The sequence below is a fragment of the Harpia harpyja genome, chromosome 20 (genome assembly GCF_026419915.1).
Source record: "Harpia harpyja isolate bHarHar1 chromosome 20, bHarHar1 primary haplotype, whole genome shotgun sequence".
NCBI classification, from domain to species: domain Eukaryota; kingdom Metazoa; phylum Chordata; class Aves; order Accipitriformes; family Accipitridae; genus Harpia; species Harpia harpyja.
Genome location: NC_068959.1, coordinates 19,774,777 through 19,793,760, shown reverse-complemented (window position 1 = coordinate 19,793,760; position 18,984 = coordinate 19,774,777). Strand labels below are relative to the sequence as shown.

Here is an 18,984-nt window from a genome sequence, read left to right as displayed (position 1 = left end):
GTTCTTGGTATCCTGGCCTTTGATGGAGAACATGAGCATGTTAACTGCCTGTGAGAGCTCCTGAGGGGGAACAGTCAGCCAGCTGTAGTGGCAGCAGCTTTCTGGAATTTGTGCTTCATTCATGTGCAAAAAGAAGGTATCTGGTGTCAGATTAGGGTCCATCCCTTCGGAGACTATCGCTGCTGCACTCGCACGAGGTGCCTGGAAGTCCTGCTGTGACCTGCAGTAGCAGTGGGACTTGACCTTCAGGCACTTCATGCTTGGGCTCAACCTTCTGAAACAGGCTGTAGACTCGGAGCAGCAGTTGCCTGCTGCTGCTTCTAGCAACCGGCTCTTCCAAGGTGGTGCAATCTCCTTGCCGCAATATATTTCTCTTTCTCCTTTTTCCCCTTTTGTTACTCTGTGTGTGTAATCGACTGGAAAGAAAATGCAAAGTTTACAGCTGTGTTGTCCTGACAGCTCAGACATTTAGGAGGGAGGAGAGGATTCTTTTTTCTGGCACTCTAGGCAGTTTCCTCAGTAAGAGAAGCTGTTAGGGAAGGCTGCAAGTCCTGATTCTGTGAACTTTAAGTTAATGGACTGGAAGGGACCAAGACTGTCTGTTTCAGACACTTGACCTCTCCCCAGCAGTCCTAGCAAGAAGGACTGTGAGCAGCTTCACTTTTGAGTAAATCAGCCTAGCCCATTGAAGTGGACAGAGGGAGGGGGGGAAAAAAACTAGGGAGTGACCTAACCGTAAAGTGAGAGGGAGCTTGAACCGTTTGGGCCTGGGCGTACAAGAAGGTGAGGAAAGGGGCCTGGTGCAGCCATAGGAGGAGATGAGCAGCAATGCCTTAGGTGCCCGGCCTGCGGCACTCTTGGTGTGCCATGGGGAGGGAGGCAGGCGTGCAGGGGGGTCTTAACAGCATTTTGGAGTGTTAAGCTGCCTGACTTCAGGTGGAGGGAGGAGTTCCAACCCAAAATTCAGTGCTTGGCTTTCACCAGGGGAGTTAGTGGGGCCCAGGGATCCTAACTGTTACAGGCGAGGATAGCAGAGTATGGTGCAGCATGCCAGCCTGTGGGGCTTTTGTCTGGCTGGTTTTGTGAACATAGAGGTCTTCCACAGATGTCGAGTGACACAAACAAATTGATTGCATGTGGGTCTGGGTCCTGGCTGGTTTGTTTGTTTGTTTTTTAACTGGCAGGGCTTTATTTGTCACAGACAGGTAATGACAGGCTGAGGTGTGCTTAGGTCATGGGACCAGCCATGGTTTCCTGGAAGTTTTGAGGAACGTGTGGCTAAGGATGTGCATGTTCACAGCAACTGCTGCTCCCAAGAGCTGTTTGTGCCACCTAGGCGTGCAACTCTGTGTCTTATGTGTGAAGCGATGTGCTTCTTTCTGTTGCAGTGTAACCCTGCTCCTGTTCTGTATGTGGGGTTTGGTAATGGCGGGGAGCACCTGGCTGTGCACCTCCTGAGAATAATCTCATTTACAAAACTCGATTACAGGTGAATTCTGTCCTGAAATTTCCCCCTGCTGCTGCTTCTGTCGAAAGTGATCCCCTGTATAAAGCTACAGTCTGAAAAAGAGAAGGAATTCTCTGGCAAAGCGAGTTGGGCATTTCACGTGCTGAAAGGAAATGTCCTTAAGTAAAATAGTTTAAAACCCATCTTCTGTGGAGGCTTTTCCTGCTGCCTCCCTGAAACTGCAGCCAGATGTTCCTTCAGCAGAGCCGAGGGCAGCCCAGGAGAGGGCTGCTGCCTGCGGGGGCTGCTGCTCGCACACTCTTACCTCTGTTCTGGGCTTGTAGTGGCCGTCAGGGCAAAGGTGATGGATCATCATTGCATGGCCTCCAGGGTCCTGAATCACTGATTGGGGCTGGCCTTTACTTACTCAGTGAATTATTTTCCCTGTCATATTTTAAATACATCTTTCATAGATGTTCTTTATTTTTTAATGTGCTGTTCTTAGCTCCTCCTTTAGAAGCTAAATTATTGAATTGGGGAGGGAAAAGTGAAATAGGGTGATGTGTGTCATGCTGAGAACAGTTTCTTGCTGTGAAAAACTGCCAGGAAGGCAGGAGATGCAGCAACTGGGCTGTTACCTCTTGTGAAGAGGAGCGACTCCTGTCCTGAGGAGTTAACCGCTGCCGTCCTGCTGCTGGGAAGGTATCTGTCAGCACTGGGAGAAAGGGTGTTTGGGCTTCATTGCCTGCTGTCATTTTCCATGTAGGCTGATATTCAGGAAGCCTGTAGCGCCAGCAGTGCTGCAGCTCAGGAATAAATTACTGGTCTGTGTATGACAGTAACTAAGAAAAGTTTTGCACGTGTTCTTAGGGGGAGAAAGGTGTCCAAGCAATGTTTGTGCTGTGTTCCTCTGCCTGCATGCATCCTCTCATGGTGTCGTCTGTGCATCGGAGCAGGTCGGTGCAAGGCACGGCCTCCTTGGGCTTGGTAAGTCAGGCTGCCTTAAAATAATAACATTCAGTGACAAAGAGGACTGGGATAGTAGATTCCGGTGTCACAGCTCCTGCCTGACTTTAATAGGGGAGGGAAGGCTGAGATTTCAGTCAGGTGCAGGGTATCTCCACTTGCCTGCAGTGGCTTCTTTTCCTTTCTTAAAAGCATTTTTCCCCAGCTCAGGACAGCTGCAGCGTGCCATGTTTGGGGAGCATGCCTGGTGAGGACAGGGACCTGCTGTGTTGCCTGTACACATGGGAGATGCTCCGCTTCCCTGGGGATTGCAGTACTGCACAGGGGGAAAGTGAAATGGAGTCTCTCCCCCTTCTCCACAAGACAATGTCTGGCAGCACGCTGTGAAGGCATGGCTCCTTTTTAAAACTCCTCTCTAAATAGCGCAGCAGTGTATTGAAAAAGTTCTCCCTAATTCAGTGGCTCTGCCCCCGTTGCTGCTCTCGGCTCCCTCCTCTTTCCGGCGGAGCTATGCCGGCTGTCAGAGACAGGCGCTGCTCGGCATCTGTGTCAGCCAGCCGGCGGCAGAGCTGCGGGGGGAACTGACAGCAGCGTCTGTCGCATCGGGAAGGCTGGAGCAGAACCTGCCACAGCAAAGTGGGTGCATCGGGCTGGGAGGCGGTAACTGGGATGCTCAGTGGGCACTTTTTGGAGTAGAGTGCCTGGATTGAATTGGAAGGGCAGGATTGCCAGGAAAGCGTGGGGTAAGTTGTTGTCCACTTGCCTATGTGTTTGCACTGTCCCTGTCATATCAAGCCCAGAAACTTCCATCTCAGCAGATCATCTCCTAAAGCCAGGCATAATCCACTGTCTTACTGTTCTGAGGAGGATTATAAAGGGCTGTGTGGGACCAGATGCATGTGGAAAAAAATACCTGTAAGGGTTGAAATTGTTACTTGCTCAGCCCAAGAGAAACAGGACTTTAAATCCAACCAGGTAGTTCAGAAATTCACAGCGTCTCCCCAGCATGACCCTGTCACTAGAAAAACCCAGCTTCAGGCTGAGTCCCAGACCAGTCTCTGCTCAGGTGACCGTGCTGCCCAGCTGTGCCCCGTGCCCAGCTCCCGGCCGGGCTTCAGTGCTGCTTTACCGGGCAGGGTGCCGCGCTGGGCCCGGGAGCCAAGAGGCAGCAGCGCAGGAGGAACAGGAGGCTGCAGCGGGCTCAGGCTACGGCAGCGCTTGCTGTCCTGGGAGCACGATCCCCCCACGGCATGGCGCAGCACAGCACAGAGGCCAGGCTGCCCCCGGGCAGGGCAAGGGTGGTGACCAGGCTGATGGCAAACACCAGAGCTGGGATGTCCCAGGGATGTCCCATCCACCAAGGCTGTGGATGTGTTTAGATGCAGCTCTTGGACGTGTGCTCAGACAGACACCGTGCAGGACGGGGCTGCGGGGGCACAGTTCCCCCAGCCGGCCACTGCCACCCCCACCCTGGGCTCTTGGGGCACCATTTCCCCAGCCTCTCTTAAACCTCTGGCCAGTCTTGCTGCCCTTCTCTGGACATTCACCGTTTTGTTGTCACCTTCAGAGCAGCACCCTGAGCACACGGCTGAGCTTGGCCGAGACTCTGCAGGCATCACGTGTTGCCCCTGCCCTCAGCCGTCCCCGGCAGCGATAAGGACAGCGGAAAGGTGACGTTTCCAGGGAAAGGAGAAATGTGAGATAAGCCTGTGGCTCCATAAAACACTTCCACGTCCCCCATCCCCTTTCCCAGTGCTTCCTGCCCAGCTTGGCTTCCTCCACACGTTGATGACTGGGCTGCGGGCTTTGGCCGTGCCGTGGTGCAGGGACAGGGCACAGCGGGAGGGAGAAAAACCCTATCCGCAGCCTTGGTGTCCAGGTTTGCAAACCCACAACCTGCCTTTTTTGCCCCAAAGGTGCCAGGCAGCGAGTTTGGGAGTGCCGCGGTGCAGGGAGCACCCGCCGGTTCTGCTTGTGGGACAGCCCGAAACGGGACCAGCTGGAAACACAGTGATGAAACGACACTGGAGCCATTTACTTGTTTTACCCGTTGCAAGGGGGTGGCCACAGCCCCCCAAAAGCGGCTGCTGGGGGCGGGGGGCGGTGGCCCAGGGAAGGGGGACACGCTCTGCTCCCCGGCCGGGTGGGCTGCCGGGCTGGGGAAGGGGTCCCGGAGGGTGCCGTGGGTTGTAAAACAGGTGGCACATGGCCGCGGGGGGGGGGGGCCCAGAGGGTGAAGCCACCCGGGGGGTGGGTGACACCGGAGCCAGGCGCAGGGCCCGGGCAGGGCGGCCCCGTGGCGGCAGCGGCGGGGCAGGCCCGGGGGTGCCACAGCCGGGACCCTGCCCCCGGCCGCGCCGCTCCGCTCCCCTCCCGCCCGGCGGGCGCGGTCCCTTTAAGCGCGCCCGGCGGCCGGCCGCGCGGCTCTCGCGAGAGCCGCCGTTGCGCCCCGCCCCGGCTCCGCCGAGCGCCGCGGCCGGGCCGGGGCGGGCCGCGGACTACGCGCCCCATAGGGCCCCGCGCGGAGCAACGGCCAATAGCGCCGCGGGCGGGGTCGGAGGGGCGGGGTCGGGCGGGCTGGCGGCCTATGGCGTGGCGCCCCGCTCCCGCGCGGGGCGGGGCGGGCGGCCGCCCCCCGCCCCGGTCCCCCGGAAGTGATGTCACAGGCCCCATGTGAGCCGATTGCAACACATGCAGCGCGGAGAGGGGGAGCGCGAGCAGCCGGTGTCCGACGTCAGCGCCGCCGCCAGCCGCGCGCCGCCGGGGGGGACCGGGCCTGAGGTGAGGGCGCGGCGGGCGGCGGGGACGGGACGGGACGTGGACGTGGACGTGGACGTGGACGGGGCCGGGGCCGGGGTCTAACCGCTGTGTCTGTGCCGCCGGCCCGCCGCAGGCCGCCGCAGCCGCCGCCGCAGCAGGAGGAGGAGGAGGAGGAGGGAGAAGATGGCGGACGATCCCAGCGCTGCCGACCGCAACGTGGAGATCTGGAAGATCAAGAAGCTCATCAAGAGCCTGGAGGCGGCCCGCGGGTGAGCGGCGGGGCCTGCGCCGCCCAGGGGGGCGGCCCGCGGCGGGAGGGCGGCCGCGGGACGGGCCGGCGGCCGGCGGGGGTCGCCCGCCCCGGGAGCGTTACCGGGGCGGGGGGTGGGGGGGGCGCGGTGGCGGTGGTCCTGGCCGGAGCGGGAACCGGAGCGAGGGGGCCCGGGCCCTGCCGCCGCGGGGAGGGCGAGGCGCGGCCCCGGCCCGGCGGCCCCTTCCCGGGCCCCCGGTGCCCTTTTGTCTCGCCGCGTGGTGAAGCGGCCGGGTGCCTGCGGCCGCTCGGGGCCTCGGGCTTAGAGAGAAAAGCAGATTTGCTTGGGGTCCGGCAGATAGGGCCGGGGAGGGAAGGCGGGGGGGGCCTGCGGCCCCCCCCGGGGACACCGGGGAAGGCTTAGTGGCAGAAAGGAAGCGTAACCGTGTTTCCCGCACGGGAAAAGGGCAGCGCCTGCCGCTGAGCTCCCCGCTGGCCTCGGCCTGGTGGCGGCTCGTCAGCTGTTCCGCCGCCCTCCCCGGCCCCGAGCGGACGAGTTCCCTGCGGGGGTGTCACAGGTGGGTGTCCCGGCCCCGCCGCGCCCGGCGGAGGAGTGGGGACGCGCGGGGCCCGTGCTGGCTGCCGAGCTCCGAGGCCGTGCTCCCCCGGCCGCCCCGTGCCAGCTGGCAGCGGGGAAGGGCGGATTCCAGCTGGAGTAGACGGCTCCTCTGCCCCCCGAGCAGGCCCGGGCTCCTCCCGGGGGATCAGCCGGCTCGGGGAAGGCAGGAAGGTAAGGGCAGGGGGGCAGCAGTTACTTTATTCCTTCTCTTACTGACGCTTGTTTGGTCTTTCTCCCCTTTCACCTTCCGGTGTGAGTGCTTAGCTCCATTTCCCTGAAAGCACGTTCTTCCAAAGTTCGGATAGCGTTAAATTTAATCGTCCTTGCGCTTCAGTTTCTTTTTTCCCCACCAGAAGTAAAATTGGCTGGATGTTCTTATAGCTTGCCCCATGCCAAAGGTGACATGGCGCCCGTTTCCGTGGGTAACTCCGCAGTGGCTTCTCGCATGGGTTGGGAAGCCACTCAGGCTTGAGTAATTGTAAGAACTATAGGTACCAGAGCTGTAAAATAGCAAAGAAAGCACGTGTCTCTGTATGCAACGCAATAAAATAAAAATGAAGGGTGACTCCTTAGCCAGCCTTGTGGCTCCCGTTTCCGTAGGCTCATCCGAACCTGTGTTCGTCTAGCTGGGGCAGCGCTGGCATCGTACTGCAGCCACCCAAAAGGCAGGTTGCCTTTGGACAGCTCACATAAGCCAAGACGCTGTTTTGTTCTTTCCTTAGTGCTGGCATTTGTTCTGGCGTGTGGAGTAGGCATGGGGAATCATTCGGCTGAAAACTAACCCAGGCAGGAGGGGAAAGGGGAGAAGAACCCAAGCCACAGGTCTCCCTAAATTTTTGTGATCTGACTTGTGATGTGGCTGTGCAAGGGATAGGGGTGTGGGAGAAGGGAGTGGGGAGCCAGGGTTTTCCCTCCCTGCAGCAGAGTGAACTTTTACTGCTGAAGCTGATCATTCAGCTGTGTCTTCGCACAGTGTTGACAGCATGCCTTGTACTCGCGGGGAGGTCCCAGCAAGCACGGGAGCGTGTAAATGACTTCTGCCGTGAAGTTGAAAGGGCTTGGGGAGCTACGGGCATCCGTTGCAGCTTGTGAAAAACAGCTATTGGTCCCTGTAACAGCGCTGAGGGAGGCTGGGCTGTGTTTTGGAAATGTACAGTTAGCATTTTCGCTCCCCCTGATTCAAAATGTGGTAGCATAAGCACGTCTACCTTTAGCGGCAGCGCTCGTGTTGTTTGGCATAGAGGAATGTTGCAGAGAACAAGATTAAAACTGGTATTGGAGGGCTCCTGGGAGAGGCGAGGCTGAAGAGCTAGCTTGGAGCGGTTAGGGGCTGTGAGGAGTGTCAGCTTCTTGAGGCCACAGCCCAGGTATCTTCCCTCTTCCCCATCAGTGATACCTGGCACATCTCTACTTCATGGCAAAGATGCTGCAAGCGCAATAAAATGCGTGTAGGAGGTTTAGCTGAGCCCTCTGGATCCAGCATATCTCCTAGATGTCATGATACTGCTGTTCCTTAATTTGATATGTGTGCTAGCTGCTAAACCGCCACCTGACGAAGGCTGCTGATGCTAGCAATCCTTGCTATAAGCAAGGTTATGGTGGTTATGTGTAAATGTGTGTCGTGCTTCCAGGGAGTCCTAGCTAAAATTATCCTAGTTTGCTCGGGCCCAGTAAGGGGAAGAGATGCTGCAAATTTTGCCACCAGAAGCATTAGGCTCCCCAGCACAAGAGGTGTGAGGCAGTGAAACAGGCTTTTCCGGCCTTTGGGAGAGTCGCTTCCTCTTCCTGCGAAGTAGGAAGACCTGTTCTGGGGTGGATTAGGGGGCAAAGCCTTTAAATAGGGTGATGTGGAGGGCCAGGGACTCCTTGGCGTCTCCACCTTCCCTTACTCATGTGCTCCTAATAGTGACCCAGCAGCAGTGTCCCAGATTCATGTGCTGGTTGTTCCTGCAGTGGATCAAAGGGACGGGAAATGGAGGAAGCTGGAGCTAGATGTTCAATTCGCATGTGGCGGTGGGGGCACCTCTGCTGTTATCCAGGTAGTTTGGTGAAATCTCAGTGAAATCTGAAGAATGTTATCAAAATGTTAAATGAGCATAAGAGCAAGGCAATGCTTTTATTGTGTCTGGGATAGATGAGGTGAGTGGCAGTATTTGGTCAGAAAACTAAGGGAGAAGATGAGAGCTTCAGCTGTACCAGAAGCTGATCAGCTGGAGGCCAGCAAGGGTAAGACTGCTTCTCAAACTTTAAGGTAACATCCTAGCAAGAATGTCCTGTGTTATTTTTCCAGCCCTGCTTAGGAAAGCTGGCTTTCTCGCTGATCTCTGGATAGCAAGAATCTGGCAAATGAAAACAATGAAAAATAATTTTTAAAACCCGCAAACCCTATCTCTGCTGGCAGGGAGTAGAAGGAGCTTTTATCTCTGTATCTTGCTTCCTAAAACAGAAGTGCCTGTTATCTCCTCCTAGCTCTTCCGAAGTTGAGTTGCAAACTGTCCGATACTGTACAAAGTTAATGAGCTGATTTCTCTGATTTTGTGAGAAGGGAAGGTGGAGTAGCTGGTATCTGCAGACTATGTGTGAGTGAGAGCACATGGGGCCCGAGTTCTGCACTACAGGCAATTAACCTTTCTAGCCAGAAGAAGATGAGGGTAAAAGGCTGGTGATAAGCAAGTTAAGCCCTTGTGAGAAGTCTAGCCTTGTCATTCATCTCTGATAGCTTGGAGTGCTCAGACTTTCATCAAGCATCTCTTTCAGTCCACAGTTAGTTTTTGTAAAACAGAGTCTTGGTGAAAGGCTGTGTCCCCCCCAGAAGTTGCAGCCCGGTATGCATGTGGATGTTGCAGCAGCTCAAGTAGAAGCGGTGTTAGCCACTATGTTTTTCCTTTATGCGCTCTCTCTCGGGGCTTTTCTGCTGTTGCTTGATGCAGTTTTCCAGTGTCAGTGTTAAACTGACAATCACTCTTTGTTCCTTTGGTCTCTGCAGTTCTGAATAGTTAGCAGGGCTATGGTCAGTTTTTTCTGCTAATCTAAGCTGTAAATGCTTGGCAAAATCAAGTATCAGCAACAACTAGCAGTCTCCTTGCAGGCTTAGGCCTGAGATGTCACATCTGAATCATGTTTGGAAAACTTCTCAAAGTCTTAGAAATGAGGGCTTGCTTTCTTCCTTCCTGCAAACGTCTCTGCTCAGAAACAGTTTACTAACACCTCTGCTGGCCAGATGGACTTTCTGACCCCGAGTGAGAGTGCAGCAGATGCTGATGCAGGGTGTGGAGCTGCATTATAATGGTAAAACCTTTAGGAACCTGCTCCCTTGAACTTAAAGGCAGGGCTAGACTTCTGTTCAGAGCAGCAGCCCTTATGAGTTATTTCACTGAAACAGGGAAAGAGGAGGCAAAGAGAATGGTGTTTTTGAAGGCTCTGTCTGCAAGCACAACTAAGGTTGACAAACAGACTGCGTCGAAAAACGTTTTTCCAAATTAAGCATTTTGGAATGTGGAGGGAACAGGGCATACGCAGGCTTCTGAGCAAATGCAGAAACTAAGTCTGAACAAGCAACTTATTCTGGTTATAAGTGGAAGAAATGTATCAAGGTAGGAGAATGGAGAAATGGCCAGAGAAGGGGAAGTCTTGGTATCTCCAGAGCCATGGGAAAGCAAAGCGATGCTGTTTCCTGCTGGGGTCTGGATTCTGCCGAGTTGAGACTTCCCTCTGCTATATGGGAGAAACCAAATGTGAGACAAATGAAAAGTCACCAGGAAGGGCAGAGACCTGAAAATGTGTGGGAATTCCTGCAAAATGAAACATACACTAGTTTGGCTTGAGGGTGGAAAAGCTGACCTGTTGCTTAGACATAAATTATTTGCCCAGCTTGTGTTGCAGAAAGCATCGTTTGCAGCTGGGTTCTCCTGCAGTCCGTCTGGAGCCTTGCTGGTCCTGATGGAAGGGCCCAACTTTGGAGTTAGCCTCAAGCTGCTGCTGCTTCCCAGCTTTGTGTGACAGGGACGGGAGGCTGCTTGGGAGAAGGTGGGTGGTAGGCTGTGCATCTCTGCGCCTTGTTCTGGTGTGTCCTGGGATGATGCTACGTTTGTGACCAGGGAAGCTGGCAAGGCTGAGACCTGTATGGACAACCTGGTGCTTCTGGAGAGCAAGATAGTCTTGACCTGTTCCCCTGTTAGCACGGTGGGCCTTTCCAAAAGTGACAGAAAAGCCTGCTTGCTTGTGAGTTAACACTGCAGCTGTGAATGCTGCAGCAGCGCTAGCTGCTGGGATGCATTTAGGGAATAACTGGGCTCACTTGCAAGTAGATGTCCTGTATGGGTTTGCCTTGTTCCTGATTTCTTTTGAATAAAGTGCTGGGAAACTGGTGGTGCTGGGGTTATATTGTGCCACATCGGTGAGCTGTATTTCTCTTCGGAATTAGGCAGTGCAAATGCTCAGTCACTCCTGGGAGCATCTGCAGCACTTGACTGTAGATGGCTTGTTCTGCTGATAGCAGGTGCTGTACAGCTTCGTTGCACTAAAGTTGCAACTGTGCTGGAATAACTGTTGAATAGTTGAATGTGCTAGAATAGTTTAATCTTAACTCCAGTGTGAATTTCTCTACTGCACCATATATGCATATAAGATACAGTACACCACTCTGTACTGTATGTTGTGTGATTGCAACAATACCACCATGTCTAGGCAAGTACCAGTATAACTATCTTGTCTTTAAGTGATGTCATACATCAGGAGGGGGATTTGGTGTGGTCTTTCATCACTGTGACTGGTTTCTGGCCGTGCTGCCGCAGATGTGTTGGTTCAGAGGCTCCCTCCCCTGCTCCCAGGCTGGCAGCAGATCTCCTTCCCTACCTTGTTTATCAGGATCTGTTTGTCATGGCTGTGTCGTGGGTCTGGGCTCTGGGAAACAGTTTAACTGTTGATACAGGATCTGTTTCTGCAGAGCTGAAGCTTTCACCTTAGGACGCGGAGTGTGATGGAGACCTTGAACTGGGTGCGCTGGTCGACCTGTGAAGGGCAGTGCTGTAGCAAGGTACTACTTGGCTTTCCAACTTGTGCTGTGTTAATTACGTTGCAGTGCTGATATGTCATGCTAGTGCCAGTCATGGCGTAGCCTTGAGGATCTCTCCACAGCAAGGTGATGCCTCCAGTGGACCTACCTTTGCTAAAAGTCTTTTGCTTCTGCTGAAATCAGGGCTGGGCCAGCCTTGGGGTAAACAGCTGTCTTTCACTCTCTGGAGAATGTGAGACAGATGAGTGGGGCAAGGACTGGAAGAGTAGCATCTGTAGGGTGGCACGTGGAATTTATCTTTATTGACAAGAAGTTTTCTGCTTTGGCTTTATGATCTGTCATTAAAGTGTGGCATATTTAGGGAAGAGGTTATGATTTAAGTTCTTACCTAAGCTGAATTGCTTCCTCGAAGTAGTGCTTTCTCAGCCTGCTTGTCTTAAGGGTAGTTTCTAAAGGAGGTCATGTTTCTGTTACAGAGGTAAAGGCTATAATATTAATACTGCCTTTTGCTTCTGGTAGTGTGAGGAGGAGGAGACATTTGCAGAGAGGCTGGAACAGAAGTAGTCCAGGGCAGAAGTGATACCTGAGGGCTCTGTGGCAGGTAATTGCGTAGGACGTACTGCAGCTGCTTACGTGCTGTTTTCCTGCTTTGACTGTTTGAGTCTCTTCAGGCTGCCGGTCTCCGTTGTGCTGGTGTTAGAAGCTGAATATGGATTTCATGTGAGCGGGGCTGATCAGACTTCTCGGGACTGAGGCAGTGCCTCTTAAGAACTTGTGTTTTGATGGTGTGGAGGGTGGATGGTCTGAGAAACCTGGCACAGGGAGAGGGCAGCTGAGAAGGCAGCTGGACCTGGGGAGAATGTCCAAAGGGTTGTTGACATCCTGCTGGTTGCCTGTGTTAACTGTTGTAAAACATTTCCTGGGCTTTCTCATTTGCTTGCTCTACCTGTTCCTTTTGAATTATACCAACAGTTAGGAAGTGCTGTTTTGAGAGTATGCGCTAGCAAGTGGCAGAAAATGACCTGATCTGGGAGAACGGTTACGTGTCAGACAAGAACTCCAGTGAGTGTTTCATAGCCCTTGGTAGTTCAGCAGCCTGATACCCTTTTTTTACAACTGCGTGAATCATTAGTGAACAGTGTGATTCATACACAGATCATCATTGACATAGAGCTAATGAATGAGCCCCTGACTGCTGAAGACAAACAACGTGGTAAAAGATGGAAATGAGCACCTCAAAAGAGGACAGGCTTTTTTGGCTCTGTGGCAACTGGATTTCTTTTTCCCCCTGTTAGCTCCCTATTCCCATGCAGCTCTGAGGCATTAACATCTTAACAAGCAAATCTGGATTTGTTGCTTCAGTCCCTCGGTGTACATCTTGTACCCAACTGGCCCATTAGCATAATGCAACAAGTCTTTTAAACTTGGAGCATTAATAATTGGAGAGGGAGGAGGGAGAGTAGGGGAGCTGTGGCAAAACCGAGCCTCCCAGTGAGTCACAAATGTCTGAAGTGCAGAAATGTCTGTTCCACTTACCAGTAATTGGGCATCCGGGCTTTCTGCATGAGGTCAGATGCAGCCAATAAGGCCTATTCAAAACATGCCTACGCAATTATGTTTTGTGATGTGTTGCCTTTGATCCAAGGATTTCAGAGTGGCATTGATTCACCTTCCCTGTGGGGTGTGCAGTATCCACTTGTGCTGATTCAGTGCTCTTCAGAAATACGGGATGAAGTCAGGGCCTGCTCCTGGAGCTGCAGAACTGACTCGGGATCCGGGTGCTGGTGGTTCCCTGGCTCCAGCTGGGGATGGGAGGAAGCTCGGAGGACGGAGCTGCTTACGTTGACCTCTGTGCGGGTAGCGCGTGCTGGACCAATGGGCAAGGGCTGACTGTTACCTGCTACCTGTGCAGCCTTCGGACACGTGATACCTGGCCAAATTCTCTGCTGTGTGGAGGAATAGAGGTCTATGACCTGATTCTTCTTTCACCTCCTTTCTGTCCCTGGGGAGTGATGCATGCTGAGCTCAGGAGGCAGATCCTGGCAGCAGGCCAGTGACTGCTGAGGGGGGGAAAGCACTACCTTGCCTGACCCTTGGTGAGACACTAGCCAGTCTTGCATCTGCTGCTTTGCTGAAGCAGCCATTTGCTGCCTCCCTGTGGGAAGCTATCCCTTGCTGCTGAAGCGGGGGGGCACAGAGGAAAGCAGGCTCACTTCTCTTTTTCCAGGGTGGGTTCTGGCTTGGTGCTTAGCTCCCTAGCTTGCACTTGGTAAGCTTGTTTGGCGTCTGGGGGCTTTTCCTCTTTGAGAAGGTCAGTGGGTTAGGGTAAGAGGGCAGAATACCTTTTCAGGACAGTCTTAATGCCCATGTTCAAGCTGTTTCTCGTTACACGAAGTAACCAGTAATTTTTCTATCCCATCTGCCAGCATTACAGGAAGCTGATATACAAGATTCCTGTCTAGGGCTCTGGGACAGAACTACAGCTTGAGAGCTTGGCATTGTGTGAGCCACGGTGGCAATAGCTGCATGGTCTCATGCTGTGCAGCTAAGTGATTTTCCTTTGTCCAGGGTAGAGGTGGCATTCAGCGACTGACAGGGGAATTAGCTATTGGAGTGTTTCTTCAACTCAGGGAAGGGGGGGCTCGCTTTCTCCAGTTAATGTGTAATTTGAAAAGTACTCTTGAGGAAAGAGTAACTCGGTCTCCTGGCTCTGTGATCCTCCCCTCATATCCACCCTGCCCCCATCTTGTGCTTTTTCTGTGCTTCTGAGGTGGCATTTGACACAGAGAGGTCATTGCTGCCTTATTTTTCCTTGGGAACTGGTCTCTTCCATATCTTCATACCTGTCTTTGGATGACCTGGAAACCTTTGAGGAACAACTTGTGTTGATGTCATCTTTCAGTAGATGATCCAGAGTTCTGGTGTATGCTGTGGCGAAATGCAGAATGCCTCCGAGGTGGGGGTTGTGAGCTTCTTGCTGAAATGATGCTGTAAAAAGTACTGCCAACAGCATGGCTTTCAGCTCAACTTTATATTAAACTTCAAAGGAGCTAATGGTATGTCCCATTGTCAGCTGACCAATGTTGTGTGCTCTGTCTAGGTATCCATGCAGCATTTGCCTCCTGCTTGAGCTGTGCTTTGAGCCCATCATCTGAACAGGGAGTGGGATATCGTCTATTTCTGATGGAGACATCACAAAAAGCTGTTGCTTCTCAAGCAGCAATTAGATTGAGGCGTGTTGGCTGTGTTAGTTGCAAAGCGTTCAACCGATGTTCTCACAGGCAATGCAGTCTTTGGGTAAGCTTCCAGATGACCTTGCCTCTGAAGCGCTGAAGGGATCCTAGACTCTTGTCTCTGCTCTTTTGTAGCAGGCTGACAGGATTTCCGGGAAAAGTTATGTAGCTTTTGCATCTGCTGTTGTCTCTCTAGATTTGGCATCTCAAGTGGACTTGAGCCACTTCCTAGTTGATGGAGGCTTTCTCTTATTAAAAGACATTAATTCTTTAAAGGGCACAGCTATGACCTGTTTATGTACTTCACAGCCATAATTCATAAGTTGTAAGAGCAAACACGTAGAACTTCCCTACGGCAAGGTCAACGCTGTTGCATACAGGGCTTGTATGAATAGGGAGTGTCTAATGGCCTGTGTTTTGTAAGAGAACCCAAACCGGCAATTTTGTACTTGCCTGTACCAAAGGACACTTACTTTTTATAGTACTTCATTCAACATCTCTGCTCAGATACAGAATCAAAAAAACCCTGAAATATTCTTTACTTACATCACTGCTTGTGTGGACTGTGCTCTCAACTTAGTCCTTTGCTGAAGTATCATGTGCCTGCAGCACTGTGTGGATATTTGTTCAGAAGTAGCTCTCTTCTCTTGGACCTGTGGTATGTGCCTGGTGCAGTTCTGCCTTGGATTATATAGATATTGCTGGCACCCATCTTGCAGCTGGCTGTGGATGTGTCAGTGATGGAGCTGGTCTAGCCATCGTGTAACTTCAGTAGTCTTGGCTGTCCAGGCAGCTTGGGCTCCTCGGCACCTGTGATGTCTGCCCAGTATTCCCCAGTCCTCTTGGATGGAGACCAACAGATGTTACCTTGGGAAGGTAACATCGCTTGAAGCAGTATGTGGCAACAGTTATTTCATAGAAAGCTTCCTAGCTGTGGTATGTGGTTAAGATCAGATTATCTGAAAGCTGTTTGCTCCATGGTCCTGCCAGTCTCTGGCAGTCACATATAGGCCTCCTGCTGCCCTTGGTTCCTGGGGAAAGCAAGGTGCTCATGAAGATAGCGCCCTGTAAAAATAAGCTCATTTTGAGTCATAGAGAATGACTGACCTTCCTTGCCTCCATATCTCCACATTACACAGTGTTCTATTAGTGTAAAATGTTTCATTGTGGAACAACTACAGCTGAGCTGCTGTTTGTCAAGTCTCCTCTGATACCACAGGATAGGCCAGTAACTGCTGTTTATATAGCAAGTCTGTTAAATTAATGCTCTCTCTTGCCAGCGCATATCCCAAATTCCAGGAGGCAGGTTGAGTGACTGTTCCTCCTCAGACTTCTGGTTGGGATTGCTCTTCTCTGCCAAGTCAAGGGTGGCTACAGTCGGTGCTTGCTGGTTTGGTTTTCGTGTGGTATGCGGCCATGCAGGTAGCCATTTTACTGACATAATGTGGTGTATGATGGTAGGAGTCTTTTAGAAAACTACTAGACCAGTTTCTAGTTTCAGCTGAAAGCTGAACATCTAAGGATCTGCTCAGCTGTCCTTCTGATGGGCTTTGAAAGAGCAGAAACCGAATCCCTGTAGATGAAGATGGCCACCCGGAACAGGAGGCTCAACTGCCAGCTGTAATGAAAACTGTCCATGGGGTATACTTGGCAGCTTATTTCAAATGTGATACACTGCTCGCTTTGTGCACTTGCCTTCTGTTGTGGTGGCTTCCTCATGCTGAACCGTAAAACGCGTACGCAGTGGGCACCGCTCCTGGTGCCAAACGTGGCCTGGGACTCGCACAGCAATCCAGCTGGTGTAAGTGTCTTCTGTGAAACCCCTGCTCTTGCTTCTGGAAAGAACTCAACGGTTCTCCTCCTGGTCTGCAATACCACAGCTGTCATCAGGCACGGTGAGATGCTGTCGGATGATGCCTCTTAGGCAGTGCAGGAAAAACAAGCTGCTTGGATGCTGTAGTACCTGCTTGCAGGAATATTGGCAAAACTTTTCCCTTCAGCTTTTTGGGGCTAGGTTAGCAATGATTCAGCACCGCACATGCTGCCACTCGCTGTGATAACTTGTTAACATTTGCTTTTAGGCCCCTCTGTGACTGGGAAAGCTGTTTTGTGGTACAGTTGTCTGAAATTCAAACTGTAGTAACACTGAAGTTTTAATAATAGAACAGGCTGTCCTATCCACAAACCTCAGTTTTCTAAAGAACTTGCTGTCTTGAGAGAGCAAAATGTGTTTGTTTCTGCTTCCCTCTTTGCCCAAAACAGCTCTCTGGCAGGTTGTAGGAGTAAGGTCGGAGCCCACCTGCAGTGGTTTAGGAGCAAAGTTGGAGCCCTGATCATCTTCTATCCTAGAGATACCTAATGCTGGTACCTTCCAGGCCATGCTAAATCTGAGCTAATTGCCAATTACTGGCAGGGCTGGCGTAGTGTGAGTAGTAACCATAGTACCCAGACAGTGAAGTGTTTCTACCTTTCCAGAGGTTGGCACTTAATTGCCCCCTTGTTTCTTTGTAGTGTGCGGACAGGTGCCCTTAATGCTCTTAATTGTTTTCTCCTCTCCAGTCCCTTGTGCGGTGGTACTGGTCCGGGATGCCAGTTTCTTACGAAGCAAACATCTCTGAGCATTTCGGGTCTCGATGCACGTCCTTGCATTACAATGGCAGCTATTTGGCTGCCGTGCAGGCACTCCTTAGCCCAGAATAGGGACAGCAACTGTCTAGCTGCTTAAAACTTCCTGGCTCAGTTCAGTCTGAAAGCATTACCTTCCAGCTGATCTCATATAATTTGTCTTGGGTGCACTAAAACTGGGGGGGAAGCCTCTTAGCCATGCTGCATTTTGCAATTGGGATCCTGCTGAGCAGAATATAATCTGGAGTGCTTCGGGTCCATCCTTCCTGCAGGAACACTGGGGATAATACAGGGAAGAACCAGCTCAGTGCACGTTCGATCCCGAGCTGCCAGTGTGAGCACTGCCCTTAATCTAGATTGATTACTTAATTGTTCACTGTAACAATTCTGTAATGAAGTTCTGTCTGGCAGCGTGCTCGCTAGGGGATTTGTGGTTGGCAGCAGCCTGCCAGGCAGCAAATGTCCTATGTGCTTCATGTGCAGCAGAGCCTGTTGGTTTTAGAGGTCTGCTGTTGGGAAAGGCCCCTTTCAGGAGGTCCTAGTCAGCATGATTCCCCCTACCTCCTTCCCAGAGGAAATGTACTCAAGAATCTGGTGCGCAGTTCATCTAGCAGCTGTGGAGGAGGTGTGCGATTTTGCAGAGCTACCTGTTGTCCTGTTCGGGCACAGTGGCTGCAAAGACCAATAGGAAACCTGGAAATTGTATTACTATGCAGAATAACCTATTTTTTTCTAAGTGTTTTTGAACAGCAGCTTTCTTAGAAACTCTTAGCTACATTTTGTCTTACCGTGGTCAATTTAGCAGATACAACCATGGGTATTTTTAGACCTTGTCATCCTGCGGTAAGATCACATACAGGTACAAACTTTCTTTGGGAGGGGAAAACTGCTCTTCTGTGGTAGGATAACAAGGTCTTAGTGGTGTGTGAGGGAGTTCTGCAGCCATCCTGGTCACTTGTGTGCAGATTGCTTCAGCTGGTGTCTTGCTGGTCTCAACCTCTCTGGGGCATGATCTAATTTAGTGATCAGACCCTGACTGTGCTTGTTTAAGGAAGAGGGAGATGAGCAGGGGGTACTGGCTGTTACCTTCAATTAGCTGGCTGCCTAATGAACTACTTGGGTAGATTAGCTGTACCCAGCAGGCTGCAGCAGCAGCATGCTGGCAGGGGTTGCCCCCCCTTGGGGTTCTGGGTGCCCGGAGACACAGGGTGACAAGCCGGCTGACTCGTGTGCTCCAGGCTCCAGCAGCCTGGGATGCCGTGAGGTGCTGTGGCTGCCCGTGGCAAGCTGCGTGCCTCCTATTTTGCTGGATTCCGCAGGAGTCGGTTAGTGCCTGAAATAGCTTTGGCTGTGTAAATAGTGGCGAAAACATGTCAAACCCAAGAAATGCACTTGATGTTGGTGATGGAAGGTGCTTTTGGATATAAATCCAGGGTGGAATTTGCTGAAGGGTTGGACTAAGCACAGTACTGTGCTGTGTTAAACTAGTTTGAGACTTAAATGAGGGAGAACACATCATCTAAGAGACCCTTTTCATTTATTTGTTTGCAGTAATAAATCACGATGGCTTGTGAAGTCCACTGTATTACCTCGGGTAGGGTGCTTTGGGCAGGGTGTTGCTAAGGAACAGTGATTTGACTGACACACGTGACTGCCTTATAGATAAGATGCTGTGTGTAATACAGTCACCAGTTACGGTGGCCCCTTCAAGGTGCGGGTTTGGTACAATCCAGCCAGCTCACGGTACACAGAGCTGCGCTCTGGCCGGCGGCTCTGCTAATGCCGGCGCTTTTGGGGCGGTGGAACATAACATGAGGCCCGGGGCTGGGATTTGAGGGGTGTCTTGCATTTGAAAACTGAAGGTAGCTTTAGAAGTGCTTTTTTACTGAAGAATTGGTCTTGGGAGGGCACACCTGGTCTTCCTTTTTGCTATTCCCACCCGCTCCCCTAGCTGGCTGTCTGTTCTTTCCCCTCTGTCCTCAATACAGGAAAAATTGCATGAAATCTCTTCCTAGCAGGAGAGCCATGGAGTGCCCAAGGGGCATAACGGTCCCATCTCCCACCTGCCAT

General features: G+C 52.2%; 1 protein-coding gene across 1 annotated transcript in view; it reads left to right on the top strand.

Moving 5' to 3' along the window:
* Window positions 1-5,063: 5,063 nt before the first annotated feature.
* The window catches only part of ETF1 (eukaryotic translation termination factor 1), a 28,608-nt gene continuing 14,687 nt past the window's right edge, over window positions 5,064-18,984 (top strand). Inside the window, exons 1-2 of the mRNA XM_052816630.1 lie at window positions 5,064-5,194; window positions 5,307-5,442. Coding sequence (XP_052672590.1) covers window positions 5,357-5,442 — 86 coding nt within the window. The 5' untranslated portion in view covers window positions 5,064-5,194; window positions 5,307-5,356. The remainder of the gene's footprint in view (window positions 5,195-5,306; window positions 5,443-18,984) is intronic.